General features: G+C 38.3%; 4 protein-coding genes across 8 annotated transcripts in view; 2 read left to right on the top strand and 2 right to left on the bottom strand.

The window, feature by feature from the left end:
- Positions 1-237: 237 nt before the first annotated feature.
- On the top strand, positions 238-6,205 carry LOC119474640 (gsk3b interacting protein). The gene is made up of 3 exons (XM_037746789.1): positions 238-462; positions 3,697-3,942; positions 4,023-6,205. Exons 2-3 carry the CDS (start codon positions 3,700-3,702, stop codon positions 4,179-4,181), a joined length of 402 nt encoding a protein of 133 aa, XP_037602717.1. The 5' UTR covers positions 238-462; positions 3,697-3,699; the 3' UTR covers positions 4,182-6,205.
- npc2 (Niemann-Pick disease, type C2) lies at positions 6,203-8,534 on the bottom strand. Its single transcript, XM_037746788.1, has 5 exons — positions 8,486-8,534; positions 8,145-8,248; positions 6,772-6,879; positions 6,496-6,668; positions 6,203-6,334 (listed from the first exon to the last, which is right to left on the bottom strand). The coding sequence occupies exons 2-5, from the start codon at positions 8,224-8,226 to the stop codon at positions 6,248-6,250; spliced, it is 450 nt and encodes a 149-aa protein (XP_037602716.1). The 5' UTR covers positions 8,227-8,248; positions 8,486-8,534; the 3' UTR covers positions 6,203-6,247.
- Positions 8,535-8,882: 348 nt separating this feature from the next.
- isca2 (iron-sulfur cluster assembly 2) lies at positions 8,883-11,177 on the top strand. The gene is made up of 4 exons (XM_037746787.1): positions 8,883-9,034; positions 9,235-9,412; positions 10,403-10,518; positions 10,614-11,177. Exons 1-4 carry the CDS (start codon positions 8,910-8,912, stop codon positions 10,786-10,788), a joined length of 594 nt encoding a protein of 197 aa, XP_037602715.1. The 5' UTR covers positions 8,883-8,909; the 3' UTR covers positions 10,789-11,177.
- A 247-nt stretch (positions 11,178-11,424) lies between these two features.
- Positions 11,425-14,140, bottom strand: part of eml5 (EMAP like 5) — a 40,274-nt gene continuing 37,558 nt past the window's right edge. For all 5 annotated transcript variants that reach the window (XM_037746781.1, XM_037746783.1, XM_037746784.1 and 2 more), the window contains 3 exons: positions 13,872-14,025; positions 12,763-12,863; positions 11,425-12,679 (listed from right to left, as the gene is read on the bottom strand). In XM_037746781.1, the coding sequence (XP_037602709.1) occupies positions 12,643-12,679; positions 12,763-12,863; positions 13,872-14,025 (292 nt within the window). In that variant the 3' untranslated portion in view covers positions 11,425-12,642. The remainder of the gene's footprint in view (positions 12,680-12,762; positions 12,864-13,871; positions 14,026-14,140) is intronic.

Raw genomic sequence — 14,140 nt, 5'->3', positions numbered from 1 at the left:
TGGTATTCTCGAAATTATAAGGTTTAGTATAATCAAATTGAATAATATAAGTGATATATGTGCACAAATACTTATCATAGGACAAGACCAAGCGTTAAATTTGGCTGAATTATAATAAAGGTGGAAGTGGTAAAAGCGAAGAGCCGCTTGGGAGCCGAAAGAGCCGGCTCTTCTTGGTGAGCTGAGCTAAATGAACCGGCTCACTAAAAAGAGTCGTAATTCCCATCACTAGTGGGATTAGGCGATGACGTCATAACATGGCGGATCTGTGGTGTGTTGACCATATGGGATACTCGTTTGGTCAAGGTTTCTGTGTTTTCACGGTTTCAAGGTGTGTTGTGTTAGTGTGATTCAGTCTCTAGTTATCCACCGTCAGTGATTAGACTGAGAGTCCGAGGAGAGAGAGCTCACAGCGGGCTGGAAGACTCCACAGAGCCGGAAGATCACCAGAGAGGAGCAGAGGTGAGACACATGAACACAGCTTGATTATAGGAACATCATCAAACCATCAGAGTGGTTCATTATTCTGTTACCAGTGCAGGCTTAGTTTTTTTCTATATTTTGTAGCAAATGTTGGCCATCTAAATTAGCTACAGTAATCAGTCCAGCCGACCTTTACCAACGTTATATCCCAAATAATCAATCAATCAATCAATCAATACTTTTATTGCCATGTCAACCCACAGTTGATTGGAATTTGTTTCGGTGCAGTGCTCATTAAAAACAGACAAAAGACAAAAAAGCACACACATATAAAAAACATAGAAGACAACCACCTACATTTATACAATCATTCAGACCAATACAATCCTAACATGCTAAAACACTGTGAAGAGCCTGGTGCTACTGCAACTTTGCCTAAAGTGTCTAGTGCAAAACATTCCTAAGTGCGTGTTGGCTGGAGCTCAAATTCCTCCTGCAAAGAGCCTATGCATTAGAGTTGAGGTGTCTAATATAACATTTGCATTAACCTCACACATTGATTCATTACTAATAATGTCTGTATGGACAATATCTATTTTTGCCTCAGCCAGACACATAATTAGGCGACCCAGACTCCGCAAGATGTCGCTGTGAAGTCCATGTTTTTAATTGTAAAAAAATAAAGCTTCAGTAGGCAGAATGTTTTTTTTAGCATCATTGGGCAAAAAAAAAACATCAACTTTTCAATAGGCCCAACCAACTAGACTTGCCAAGAGGTGTAGAGGGAGGAGACATGGCATACAAAATTAAAATTTGAACACTTCTTCACACAAATGTGATGGAATTGGATATATTGACTTGTATGTAGGAAAGAAAGCAGTACATAAAGACAAAATATAACATTAGCCATAAATGTAATCTGGAGGGATTAATAAGAGTGAAGAAGATTTTTTCTAGCCTCTATAAATTAGTGTTAAACCTGCAGTAGGCAGAATGTTTTTGGCATCATTGGGCAAAAAATCCATAATAACCTTTCAGCATATTGTAATTCAAGTGTTCTGAGAGATAACTAGGTTTCTGAACCTCCTCATGGCTCTGTTTTCAGGCTTTAGAAAATCTAGCCTGTGATTGGAGACTTTGACCAATCACAGGTCATTTCAGAGAGAGAGAGCGTTCCTATTGGCTGTGCTCCGGCTGGTGGGCGGTGCTTGGTATCTCCTCAACAGATCTCAACATGGCTGCCGGGTCACAAACGTTCTCATTTTACAGCTAAACAGTAGTGATGGCGAACTGAAGCTTCATGAAGTATTGAAGCTTTCCAGCAAATTGGTTTGGAAAAGGGCTCATTTCTCGAGGCTTCATGTCCACACGAAACCACCTGTTGGCAAAAGAGTGTAAAACAGGCAGATATGATCTTAACCATGTGATCTGTGATATACTGTATTATGCGCCAGTAAAGCCTGTTGGGAATGGGACTATAAACAATGAAAAAAATATATATTACCATGTAATCCATTTATATCTATATAATATATAATATAATGTATATTTTCTAGTAAGTATATTATGAGTATACAACATACATGTATAATAAACTGTAATTGTTTTATGAGTAATGCATATTATGTGTGTAAACCAATCCTTTGGTCAATAATTGTATTGTAGTGTAGTGTAATATAATATAATAATGGCAGAAGGGGTAATATTCACTTCTGGAAAGTGGCATTGGTTTAACCAGTGAAGATCTGAACCACTTCCTGAACCAGTCAGCGGTATAGCCGGGCAGCAAGGCTTCGGACGTCATCAATGACGTAATTGGTCTAAAACGATACAAGCCTCGATAATAGCATCGCGGAAAACTTCCTATATTACTCAACACACGATCCGAAGCCTCGGTACTGCACGTAACATCGCTACTGTCTAATTCTAATCTGCTTTACTGGCACTGTGTGTTGGTTAAATATACAATACAAAGGACCAAACCACAATAATACTTTCTTCTGCCATTAAAAATAATGGATCCACTGTGTTTTACTAGTTAAATCCACATCAGATCGATGTCAACAAGGTAGAAGGGACAGGATAAGTAAAGGTTGCTGCATATTTCACAATCAGTGGTTATATTAGCAAGGGCTCATTGCCCCTAAAGTCATCCTGCCAACCAAATGAAGGATGATGCAGCCAGATGTGAAGTAACAGGTTACAGCTGTCATGCAGGAAAAGAGGCTCATACAGGAATGCACAATATGAGGCTCCTTGACATAAATGGAACAAAACGAGATTCAACTTGTTTAACAAAAATGCAACAGTGCTAAGGAGGACAAATAGGGGACTTGTAGAGATGGAAGAGGTGTCATTTTGAGTTGTTTATTTTTATGGAATACATGGGTCACCATTTATTAGTCGGCATTTAGCAGCCTGTTATATTCAGAGGATACTTCAAGACCAAAAACCTAGCTGGTGCAACTGGAATTCACCTTACCACAGCAGTGGGCTCAGGCATCAGCTCTTTATTGCTTTGACCATTTATAAGCTGAAACGGGGGAAAAAAACTGAGCCAACTCAGCATTGCTGAGACAACATTAGTCTTCGTCACTGGGAACACATTGGACTTTTTGGAGATTCGGTGCTCTGATGAATTACGGCTAAACCAAGTAGGCACCAACTGAACCAATTTGGAAGAAGGAAGCGTTGGGAGATACCCATTTATCTGTTTGACACGTGTGTAATGTTATCTTACTGGTGAAACTACATTAAGTTCAGGAAGTTAATGGAATATTAAAGTGGGTCCAACAAGTTCTCAACTTAAATTGGTTTAAACTTTCCTCACACAACTACTCATAAAGGATGTTACATATAAAAATACACTCCACTATGCAAATTCAAAGAAAGGTCACAGAACAGTCAGATGCATGTTGCATATTTCAGTTCTCTTTTTTTTCTTCTTGCTAATAGCCCCGTCGGAAACATGTGATAAACCATCACTGCAGCTGATTCACAACCCTATTTTAATGGTTTTATGACCAGATGTTACAGGTGTAGGTTATACGACTTTACTACTGTCTCATTATAGATAATACTTATCAGGTAGTCCAATAAAAATGTATCTTGTTGCCATGGCAGTAGAGAGCTGCTTACTGCAGGGTTTCTGAAGTGCACTCAGTGATTGTGGACATGGAGAGCTCTTTCTATCATTGTGCCAGTCAGCATACACAGGAACATCTGGACTTCAGCTGAGTCAGTCAATATAACGTTATTGTTGTTCTTTTACAGGGGATGGAGGTAGACTGCCAGCCCGAGGAGTCCATCGTCTCTTCGTATGACGAGGACTGCGTTGTGCTTGGTGACGTCAAGGACATGAGATTGGAGGCAGAAGCAGTGGTCAATGACGTACTTTTTGCCGTCATCGAAATGCATGTGTCACAAAGTCTCAACAGCGCGTCAGATGTGGCCCACATAAACGTGGAAACAAGAGAGGGAAACCGGTATTGTTTGGAGCTCACAGAGGCAGGACTAAGGGTAAGATTGCACTCAAAGTGATTTCTTATTTTATTACTCATTGTATGCATGTTTTACAATAAATCCCTCTACCAAAACAGGTGGTGGGCTATGCCTTCAATGAAGTGGACGAGGATTCGAACACCCAGTATCACGAGACTGTTTACTCGCTTCTGGACACTCTGAGTCCGGGTTACAGAGAAGCCTTTGGGAACGCTTTGCTCCAGCGGCTGGAGAGGCTGAAGCAAAACGGACAATAAAAAAGGACCAACATGCTGCATAAGTTGTTCAAGTTGAATAGAGGTTGATGATGTGGGAGTATTTGGATATATGAGCCAATAATAACCAAGTCTGGTCAAATATTATAGCCTATCATGTGACATCTACCTGCCTAGCTACCACTACAATAAGTAGATACTCTGCCCTATCAACTCAGCTTTGTTCAGACTTTCATACCATTGAATGACTTCATGTTAGTTACTTGGCTGTATCGGCTGTATGGGCTCTGTTGCAACATTGTGTTGTTGACTTTACTGTGGAAAGATCTTCCAGCTTGCACCATACAAATGTGTAACTGCTCACAACATTTGAGAAAACCTTTTTTGTACTCATCAAAATGATCCGAGAAAGAAGAAGCAGCAGGTTATATGAATTATGGATCCCGTTTCCTCCTCTGCCCTGCCTGCACTAAAGCTGTGACCTGATATCTGCTCAAATATACCCAACTAGTTCCTATTCTGCAGGTGTCTCAGTGAAAGAGCCAAAGCTGTATTCTTTCACCTCATACATATACTGCCTTAATGACTTGACTTTTGGTTAGGAAAGTACAGAAAATAACTCATTGCTTACTTATTTTGTATTGATAGATTAAAGGGATTTTGTGGGACTTTTCACATGGATAATTAAGTTAGAAACAATTGAAACTTCTTGGAAAAGCTGGCACTGTGTACGATACCATTTATCAAGTTAATTGTGTTTGGATTACTTTTTTTTTCTCCATACCGCATTGCAACTCAAGCTTATGCTGTAAAAGTAAAGAAACAGTCCTTGTGGAGGTTTAAATACAGTATATATTTTTGATGTGGTCTTACCTTCAAACTTTTGGTTAATTTTGTCAGAATGAACAGCATTTTTTTTTCATTCACTGAACACCTCTAAAGCTGCTTTAAAATCTAGGTTTGTTGTACATGTGTGACCTGTTTATGATTCTACATCAGTGTTATGAAATCTATTTTAAGGAAACATGTTCCCTTTGCATTCATATGGTTATTCCTTGCTGCTGGCCTTTGCTGACCAATAAATTCTCAGAATTACACCAGTCTTCATTTTTTCCCTCATGAAACAATCTACAAATGTGTGACAGTAGGCAAACCCAGGCTGAAACAAAGAAAGTTAATTTCCTCACCACTGCTCAGTCAGTTACTGCATCGTCAAGTGCTGATTTGGGGGAAATTGATTGCAGCCTGTGAACACCTACACACGTGTTTTCAGTTATTCTGGCTGATAAAACCTCTGCTCAGGTTTAAATTAGGTGGAGTTATGAAGTCATATCTTAATCTACCCATAAGAATGATAAAAGGAGTAATTTATCCTGCCCTAAAGTGCAACAAAGCTTGGGAAGATGTCAATTACAGTCCATAGACACACACAGGTCAAATCAACCAGATTAACTGAAAACACCTGTGTGTGTTCAGAGGCTTTAAAGTTTGCCTGCAAGATTCAGAGTGCATCAACAAGTGTGATAAGTATGTGGAATAAGTTGAAAATTGCCTTTTTAAGCATACATTTTACAAAAAAAATATATATATCCTAAAATTTAATGTCAGTTCATATCAGATTCACATAATGCAACTTTGTTACAGATTAGATTTCTTTATTATAATTTATTTCCACTTACAATATCCAATTTCATATGTCTATTAGTACAAGATCAGTAAGAAATGTTACAAAAGTTTTAGCAAAGAAAAAGCACAGTGTGTACCTTTTCAGACTACACAGCAGCCAGTGAGACAAGACATTTGCACTGCAGTGAAATGTGGTTCAGGGTCATTCACACAAACCTTAACCGCATAGTTTCACATCTCTTAAAATCGACTGTTAGGAAGGTCAAGGTTTATTCATTTCAGCAGGATTCAAGATGTGCGAGTGCAGCAAAGTCTTGCAAACTAGTGGAAGATGTACATGTTAAAAATCAATTTGATGAATGAATAAAATGTGATCTTAACTAGAGTCATTTACATTCTTCAGGTTTTTACTCAAAGCTGAATCCCTTTTTTTTTCCCAAATAAAAAAATATAACACTTGTCAGAGAGGTACTGTTGCTGGCTTAGCTCACAATATGAACTGGGAACTTGATGCAGAACAAGTCTTTTTTGTCGTCGTCGCTCAGTTCCCACTCCACGACCAGCTTTATCTAAAAATACAGAAGAGTGATCAGTGAACAAGGAAGTGAAAGATGCAACTATACCCATGCAAAGTATAAGAAAAAAAGAACATGGTTTTATTTGTGATTTGGTTACATTGAAATAAAACACTTTGAAAAGAATTGTTGCAAATTTAACATGTAATACTTACTGCAGGATACTGAGTCTTCACAGGAAGCGAGTTCAGATAGTGATACGTCTGTTCCTTCTGGATGGGACACTGGATTCCAGACTTGCAGCCATCTTCTATGGGAATGGGGAAGGGGACGGCAATTCCCGCAATAATACCGTGAACCAATGCTGTGCTTGTCTTGCTCTCCACAGCTACAACACATAAAACATGACGGTGAGATCAAATAAAAAAAACATATGCATTTATATTCTGACTATTGGGAGAAGTATTTCTCAAAAGATAAAGCCTCCTTACCACTGGTGAAGGTCACATTGACACTGTAGGACTCTCCTTTACGTAGCTGACATGGCTGAGTGGCACAAGGGCTAATGTCCACTATGGACACTTTGCCAGCAGAGGAGCCTAAAGAGAAACATGGGAAAAGAACAGTGTCTTTTATTGTGATGTTGAAATGTTCCCTTTTCATTAGAAGTGAAAAATGCATTACAAATAGTAAATCCAACTGGCCTGAGTAAGTCATTGCAAAAAAAGCAATGTCACTGATGAGTTACATTATGGGAAATGTAGGATCCTGGATTTTTTTGAACTTGACCCATATTATATTAGAGATTAAAAGTCTCTATATTTTAGACTCTGATGCTTCATTTTCCCCCCCTCATTTTAAAAGCCTGTCCCTATCTTATATAAGTGTTATAAATTTTTTTTTAAAAAAAATCCCTTCCAGTTAAGGGTGTCATCTCTGACTACTCAGGAAACTAATTCATCACTGAAAATCTGGAAAAACTACAAAGATGAGCACATGTGGGAGTTGTTAATGTGCATAAGAAATATATTGTGTTCAGGAAAAGGTGAGGATATAATGTGGGACATGTGGATGCAGGCATGAAACATGTCAATTAGTACTGAAACAAGTCAAGTTGTCTATTTACAGACCATTAAATCAACAATTCTGATAATCAATTAGACTATAGGTTGGACAAAACAATAAATTTAAAGACGTCTCCCATGTGTTCTGGTAAACTGATAAGACATTTTATAGTATAAGGGCAGTCAATTACAAATTTGCACCTATACAAGACTCGTTAAAACAAGTATCTCAGCCGTTTAACATACAGAGTAACGTTAAATCTTGTCATTAAAATTGTCCAAGTGGGAAATGTATGATCTAGCATTTTTGGAACTTGAGTTAAGTCTCTGATGCTTAATTTTTTTTCTCATTTTAAAACCTGTCCCTGTCTTATATATAAGTGTTACAAAAATCCCTTCCAGTTAAGGGTGTCATCTCTTGACCACTCAGGAAAGTAATTCATCACTGAAAATCTGAAAAACTACAAGGATGAGCACATGTGGGAGTTGTTAATGTGCATAAGAAATATATATTGTGTTCAGGAAAAGGTGAGGATATAATGTGGGACATGTGGATGCAGGCATGAAACATGTCAATTAGTACTGAAACAAGTCAAATTGTCTATTAACAGACCATTAAATCAACAATTCTGATAATCAATTAGACTATAGGTTGGACAAAACAAGCAATTTGAAGACGGATTTCCTCATTCTTTTGGGTTCAATTACAAATGTGCACCTATGCAAGACTCTTAAAACAGTATCTCAGCTGTTTAACACAGAGTAATGTTAAATCTGGTCATTTAAATGGTGAAACTTACCACAGTCCATGAACTTCACTGGCTCCCCGCAGGTGAATCCCATCAAGCAGACCAACACGATGAAACCAGTCTGGACATCCATGTTTCTCTCTTTCTTTGAGACCCTTAAAACAAAGAAACGTTCATCATTACACAACAGAAGAGTACAACATCACCAGACAGCATGACTCAGAGCAGTCAGCACAAAGTGTTGTTTGTTTAGCAGTGATTATAAAGTTTAACACAACAAAGAAGACATACTCTTCGACATAAATGGCACAATGGTAAACAACACAAACACAATAGTAGTCTAATAAGCATAGTACAAGCTGTATAAGAGACTCTGAGTGAACAAACTGTACCTTTGAAGTGTCAGTGTCTGAAATGAGACCAGAGCCGCCCAGCCACCTTTTATTTCCTGGTATCACGAGATCGGAGTGACGCCTATCTATTAGCACTGCATGTTTTTAACGCCCGGGATTTTGTCTGTCAGGAAACCTGCCACTGTAAAGACAACGCCTGATTTAGCTATAATTAGCAAATCAAAACCTCAAGTAGTACACGAACTCAGTCATCTGCAATCTAAACCTTAATATAAGTGGATCTTGTTGGCAGCGGTGTATATTTTGAGAGAGCTGTGCCTGAGAGGCAAAACAGAGGTATCAAAAAAGGCAACTTTTAGAACGCAAATACTTTATGATTGACAGGTGAACTAACGAATCAAATAACCGTATTGTAGCACTGTGGGCGTATCTATTTGACAGCCTTTAGCCAATAAAAAAAGCGATGTGCCCTCGTCATCAGTTGCTGGGTGAAAAGGTTAAAGCTGACCAACGTTTGTTGTGGAAGATGTCATTCGTGAGAGGAGCTATGATAACTGCGTCAAAGTCAAGAGTATTGAGCCTTGCCAGGTAAACTTAATTTACTGTATATCGTCTGTATAATTAGGGATCGTTATAACCTGTAAACAACCTCTCTGAGGGAGAGAAAAGCTGTGTGTTTCACAGTTAGAAAGCTAGCTGACGTTAGCTTTAGGGAACTAGCTAGCCACGTTACATCACGTCCTCCTGTTGTTGTTGTGCGATCTGATCTTAACATTAATGTTTTTCAGGGCATCTACTCGTCTGAACAACCTCAATGTGAGCCAACAGTTACAGAGACTTCCCCAGCAGCCAGCTCTTTACACAGCTGGGCTCCAGAAGAGCTTCAGCAGCGCCTCAACACAGGAGAAGCTATCTGTGTTGGATCCATCTGGAGAACATGTTCAACTCACTGAGTCCTGTGTGAAGGTCAGCAGATAACCTTCATTAAGCATCACACTCTTCTCATGTCTGAACATTTACATTTACAGATAAGTTTGTGGTTCTTATACATACAAGTATGGGAAGTCAGTTATGTCAAAAAACTACAGCTTCAGTGATAGAGGAGTTAGTCCAGATGTTTTGTGTTAACAGCTGTTTAAAACCCTCAAACATTTAATTAATCCCCCATCTGAGCCAGCATAGACAGTGGAGCAGCTAGATTTATTTTTTACAAAAAACTATCCTTTAGTACATATACACACAATTATTCCACAAGGCATGCTGCTGCAGAAACCAAACCCAAATCAGGTCAAAGTACAGCAATATACAGAGCAATGCAATAATGGAATTACCTCCCAAATCACATTAAACAACAAAATGATATATATGGTTTTAAAAAAAACACTAAAAGAGCATTACTTAAGAAGAAACTTTAGTAATTAATACGTATTCTTGGGTGTGTAAGGGTATTATGGGCATGTTAAATGATGATATTTATCTGTTAGATCATGATAGATTCAGTCGGAGCCTTTCTATTTTCTTTGTGTTTTTGTTATTTAAACTGTGTCAGTTGTTATTGTTTTATTTACAGTTCACGTGTATTACGATGTGTTATGTTAGTGTATGATGAGTAGTGTGAATGTGTATTTTTGTATTGTCACCATGTAAACTATGTGGACCCTAGGAAGAATAACTGCTGCTATGCAAAGGCTAATGGGGAGCTTAATAAACAAACAAACAAACAAACATTAAGACTGTAACTTCATCATGTTAGATAAGAGTCTCATTGTAAAGGGAATATTGTACATACATGAGTGAATTGTTATTTGTCAATATTGTTATATCTAAAACATAATTATGGAGAGTCAAGCAGAGACATTTTATATTAAAATGCCCTGCCATGCAGCTACTTTGTAAGTGAATTTGTAGACTTGTTATTTTTTGCTTCATCATGCTCATGTCCCCCTTTTAATACAGAGACTAGGGGAGATCATGGGGCAGGGCGAATATCTGAGAATCCATGTGGAGGGAGGAGGCTGCTCCGGGTTCCAGTACAAGTTTTCTGTTGATGCTAACAAGAATGAAGATGACAGGTAATCTAGCTTTCAAGTTATTGCTTTTTTACGCTGGCCTCATTGTTTCCTTATCATCTACTAATCCATTCAACTCTGTTCCCTCCTGCATCCAGAGTGTTTGAGCAGGGAGGAGTGGGCATTATCGTGGATCAGGACAGCCTGGAGTTTGTGAAAGGAGCCACTGTGGACTTCAGCCAGGAATTGATCCGGGCCGCCTTCCTCGTGCTCAAGAATCCTCAAGCTGATCATGGCTGCTCCTGTGGCAGCTCCTTCTCTGTCAAATTATAATCCTGCTACCCTTTTCTCTCTGTCAGTGTTACTTATTACTAAAATTTACCAGTTTATTAGGTACACATACAAAATAAAATATTTTAGACACTATTCAATATAATGCATTCTAAATACTGGTTTTGAAGTATGAAACTACTTTAACTTAATGAAAGGCAGAGGTCATGATTAACCATTGTGCTATTTTGACCTGAGTTCACAATATTTAACTGTAATTTTTCATGTGTTCAGACAAAATGAAGGCTCAGTTGAGGTGTTTGTTGGTTGCGGTGCTTAGATTTGGTTTTGTGTGTAAAATATGTAAATAGACCATATCTATGATTGCAAAGAGCTAAGCTATATTATATTTGTTTCATCTAAAATAAAATGGAGTGAATTTCAGATATTAATATGTTCAGTCATTTAAATTTATTATTGTTAAATGTGTGTGTGTTATATGGTTAATTGCACTCACATGATGCACTTCCTTATTACTTTATAATGATTAAAGGGCATCCAAGAAATGTTTCTATTTATTGCTAATTGATAAAAGGTTAGTTTGAGCACTGATTGTTTCATTACAATTGTTATTTCGTCAGCATAATTACTTTGTCTAGATTCATGTTATCACCTTCAGTGAATACATATCACTCAAAGTCATGGTTGCCTTTTTTATTAAAGTGGAATTTAAGAAACATCTCACAAAAAATATACAAAAAGAATATATACAAATGATATTTACACTGGTATAATGTAAATCAAAATATGCAGCAACAATTTTTTTTGTATAGTTAGTCTTAATACAAGGAGCAAAATGTTTTGCACTTTTTCATATTTTCTCTGATAAAACATTCCATTTATGCAATATATCCGATTACACAAAACATTAACTCACTGTTGAAAAAAGTCACACCGTTCATATTCATGAAAATGCGACAGTAATACGTCATAGCAGCACACACTGAAAAGTGAGAGAGAATTGCAACCGCGTATTGAAAACATCAATTTACAGCTGTTATTTTTTTTTGTTTTCTGAGGAATTTGGTTGGGACGGATTGTCTTCCAGTAAAGCCATGCACACCCACTAACTAACCACAAACAAATCCTCACACGAGTATGCACACGTTGAACATGTCATGAGGGGAACACTGCCGAGGGAGGTTTGAGGTCAACCAGTCAACAACACAACCACATAAACAAACCATAAATGGACCATCGGGGTAACACAGTGACCAGGTCAGGTGTACAGTGCATAGTATGCTTTGGCATGCTGACATCCAGAACATAACAGTGGATGTTACATTCAGGAGGAAGGCCACAGGATTTGGAATCACCAGTAAAAATAGGACAAACAAATGACTACATGATCCAAAAAGTAAAACATAATACAAAAAGAATCCAAACCCTCGTAAGTTAAACACTCAGATTAAGGCTAATTCAGTTTGCTACATGTTTTTAAAAATGGCATTGTCAGTAACACAATTTCATAGGGCCGCCAAATGGCAAAACTGCCATTTGGGACACAGATCTGCTCATTCTTAAAAAAAAAAATCCATCACTGAAATGATATGCACATACAGTATTAGAGTATTTCTTTTTTTTTAAGGATGATGTGATGTTGTGTGAGCAGGGCTGTATGCCCTCCGCCTGTGTTCACAATCAGGACTGACGCTGTGATGAAAATGAGCCTTTCACATATGCATGCACCTAGTTTTGAGGCAGTAAGTCAGATCACCACTCATTTACAAGCTGCCAGGTCTGTCCTCTTCCTCCTCCTCCTCCTCTTCTTTGTTTAAATGCATCCTTTAGCAGAACCTTTTCTCTGGAGAGCCATGCTGGGAGACTTTCTGAGGCAGGATGGTCCAGGTGTGATCCTCAGTGAGGGGCGTGGACACACCGCCACACAAAGAGGCTAAAAAGGACATAGAGGAAAGGATGCTTAATATCTGATTGTCATATTGTAAACTATGTTGTCATTTGGAGCCTCAGTCGTACCTTCTGTCGTCTCCACCTGCGCTGACGACGAAGCGATCTCCGTTTGTGAAGCGCACATTAGTCAAGTGAGCGGAATGGCCCAGAAAGCGTTTGTGTTTGCCCTGAAAAAAAATCACGCAAACATCATCCAAGTGGCATCTTTCAAACTACAGTCAACAGATTTATCTGTCAAGGGGCTTTGTTATAAGATGTGGTCATGTAATTTATATTACAATGCACAGAAATATCAGGGTAAGTGACAGTTCCAGTTAAACATGACAAAAAGTCATCATGTAGTTATCTCAGGCAGAACTCCATCATTTCATCTCCATCACACAATTTTGGCAAAACTAGTTTCTCAGAAATTGGATCGAATGCTCAATGTGTAAAAACAATCATTTAAAGCCAGTGTGTGAAGATTTTTTTTAAGTGATTGTAATATAATCTTTGTTATTATTCTGATGGTATATGATTGTGTTTGTAGAAAAGTGAGACAATCCTGGTGAAAACTGGTGCAGTATTAGTATAATTTCCTTATTTTGTTGCTTCATAATAAAAGCTTCTTAAATAACAAAATAACTGGGGACTTTTATTGTGAAGAATTTGTAGGGAATGAGATGTTTATCTCCAAATTAGCGATGCTTTGTTAGCAGCTATTCTTAATAAAAACAAGTATCTTAATACTACAGAGAGGAAGAGAACAAGCAGCAAAAATAACAGGGGATTTTTATTGCTTGTTTTACAGCCGTTCGTTTGACCACAACACACAGCTTCAAGCAGGTAGCCCTGTTGCAATGCAAATAAAAAAAAACTGCCGTGCTGGGCTGACGTGCCGAGTCAAACCGAGTGGAGTCAAGCCAGCCCATGCGTATGGAAAAACCTTCTGTATGTGTTGTTTTGAGCCCATTCGTCTTTGTGTTCTCTAGTCAGGTAAGTGCCATTTTTGATGCCACCACTGGGGGGCGTCAAACACAGGAAGTTTCAAATTCTACACGTAGTGGCTTTATGTTTTCAGCATATATTTCAAACCTTTAATCATCAGACAAATGGCATAGTGTAAATACTAATTTCATATTCAATTACTGGCAAAATAACAATCAGTAATAATAATATTATGCAATCCTACTTACAAACTTCTCCGGACATGGAAAGTCAAAGAGCTTCACCATTCCAAAGTCATCGCCTGTGACGATGTTAAGGCCTGAGTGGGACACGCAGGCACAGGTGACGTCCGCTTTGTCGGTGTTGCGGGACCAGATCCCTATGACCTCGTCCCCAAGGACACTGGATACAGAGAGAGAGAGAGAGAGAGAGAGAGAGAGAGAGAGAGAGAGAGAGCAATTTTATTTTTGGCCATTACGTTTCCAACATGCATGTATCAGTCTTAACACTGACTCTC

This window comes from Sebastes umbrosus, chromosome 16, assembly GCF_015220745.1.
Source record: "Sebastes umbrosus isolate fSebUmb1 chromosome 16, fSebUmb1.pri, whole genome shotgun sequence".
Lineage (NCBI taxonomy): Eukaryota > Metazoa > Chordata > Actinopteri > Perciformes > Sebastidae > Sebastes > Sebastes umbrosus.
This window is presented reverse-complemented; position numbering and strand designations above follow the sequence as displayed.

Bases quoted from the DNA above. Each gene is read 5' to 3' on its own strand.
- npc2 (XM_037746788.1), bottom strand. From the start codon at position 8,226: ATGGATGTCCAGACTGGTTTCATCGTGTTGGTCTGCTTGATGGGATTC. The intron at 6,880-8,144 runs GTAAGTTTCACC...GTTTCTCTTTAG, and splicing joins AGTGAAGTTCATGGACTGTG to GCTCCTCTGCTGGCAAAGTG. The intron at 6,335-6,495 runs GTAAGTATTACA...CTGTATTTTTAG, and splicing joins TGAAGACTCAGTATCCTGCA to ATAAAGCTGGTCGTGGAGTG.
- isca2 (XM_037746787.1), top strand. From the start codon at position 8,910: ATGTGCCCTCGTCATCAGTTGCTGGGTGAAAAGGTTAAAGCTGACCAA. The intron at 9,413-10,402 runs GTCAGCAGATAA...CTTTTAATACAG, and splicing joins TCACTGAGTCCTGTGTGAAG to AGACTAGGGGAGATCATGGG. The intron at 10,519-10,613 runs GTAATCTAGCTT...TCCTGCATCCAG, and splicing joins AACAAGAATGAAGATGACAG to AGTGTTTGAGCAGGGAGGAG.
- LOC119474640 (XM_037746789.1), top strand. From the start codon at position 3,700: ATGGAGGTAGACTGCCAGCCCGAGGAGTCCATCGTCTCTTCGTATGAC. The intron at 3,943-4,022 runs GTAAGATTGCAC...CTACCAAAACAG, and splicing joins TCACAGAGGCAGGACTAAGG to GTGGTGGGCTATGCCTTCAA.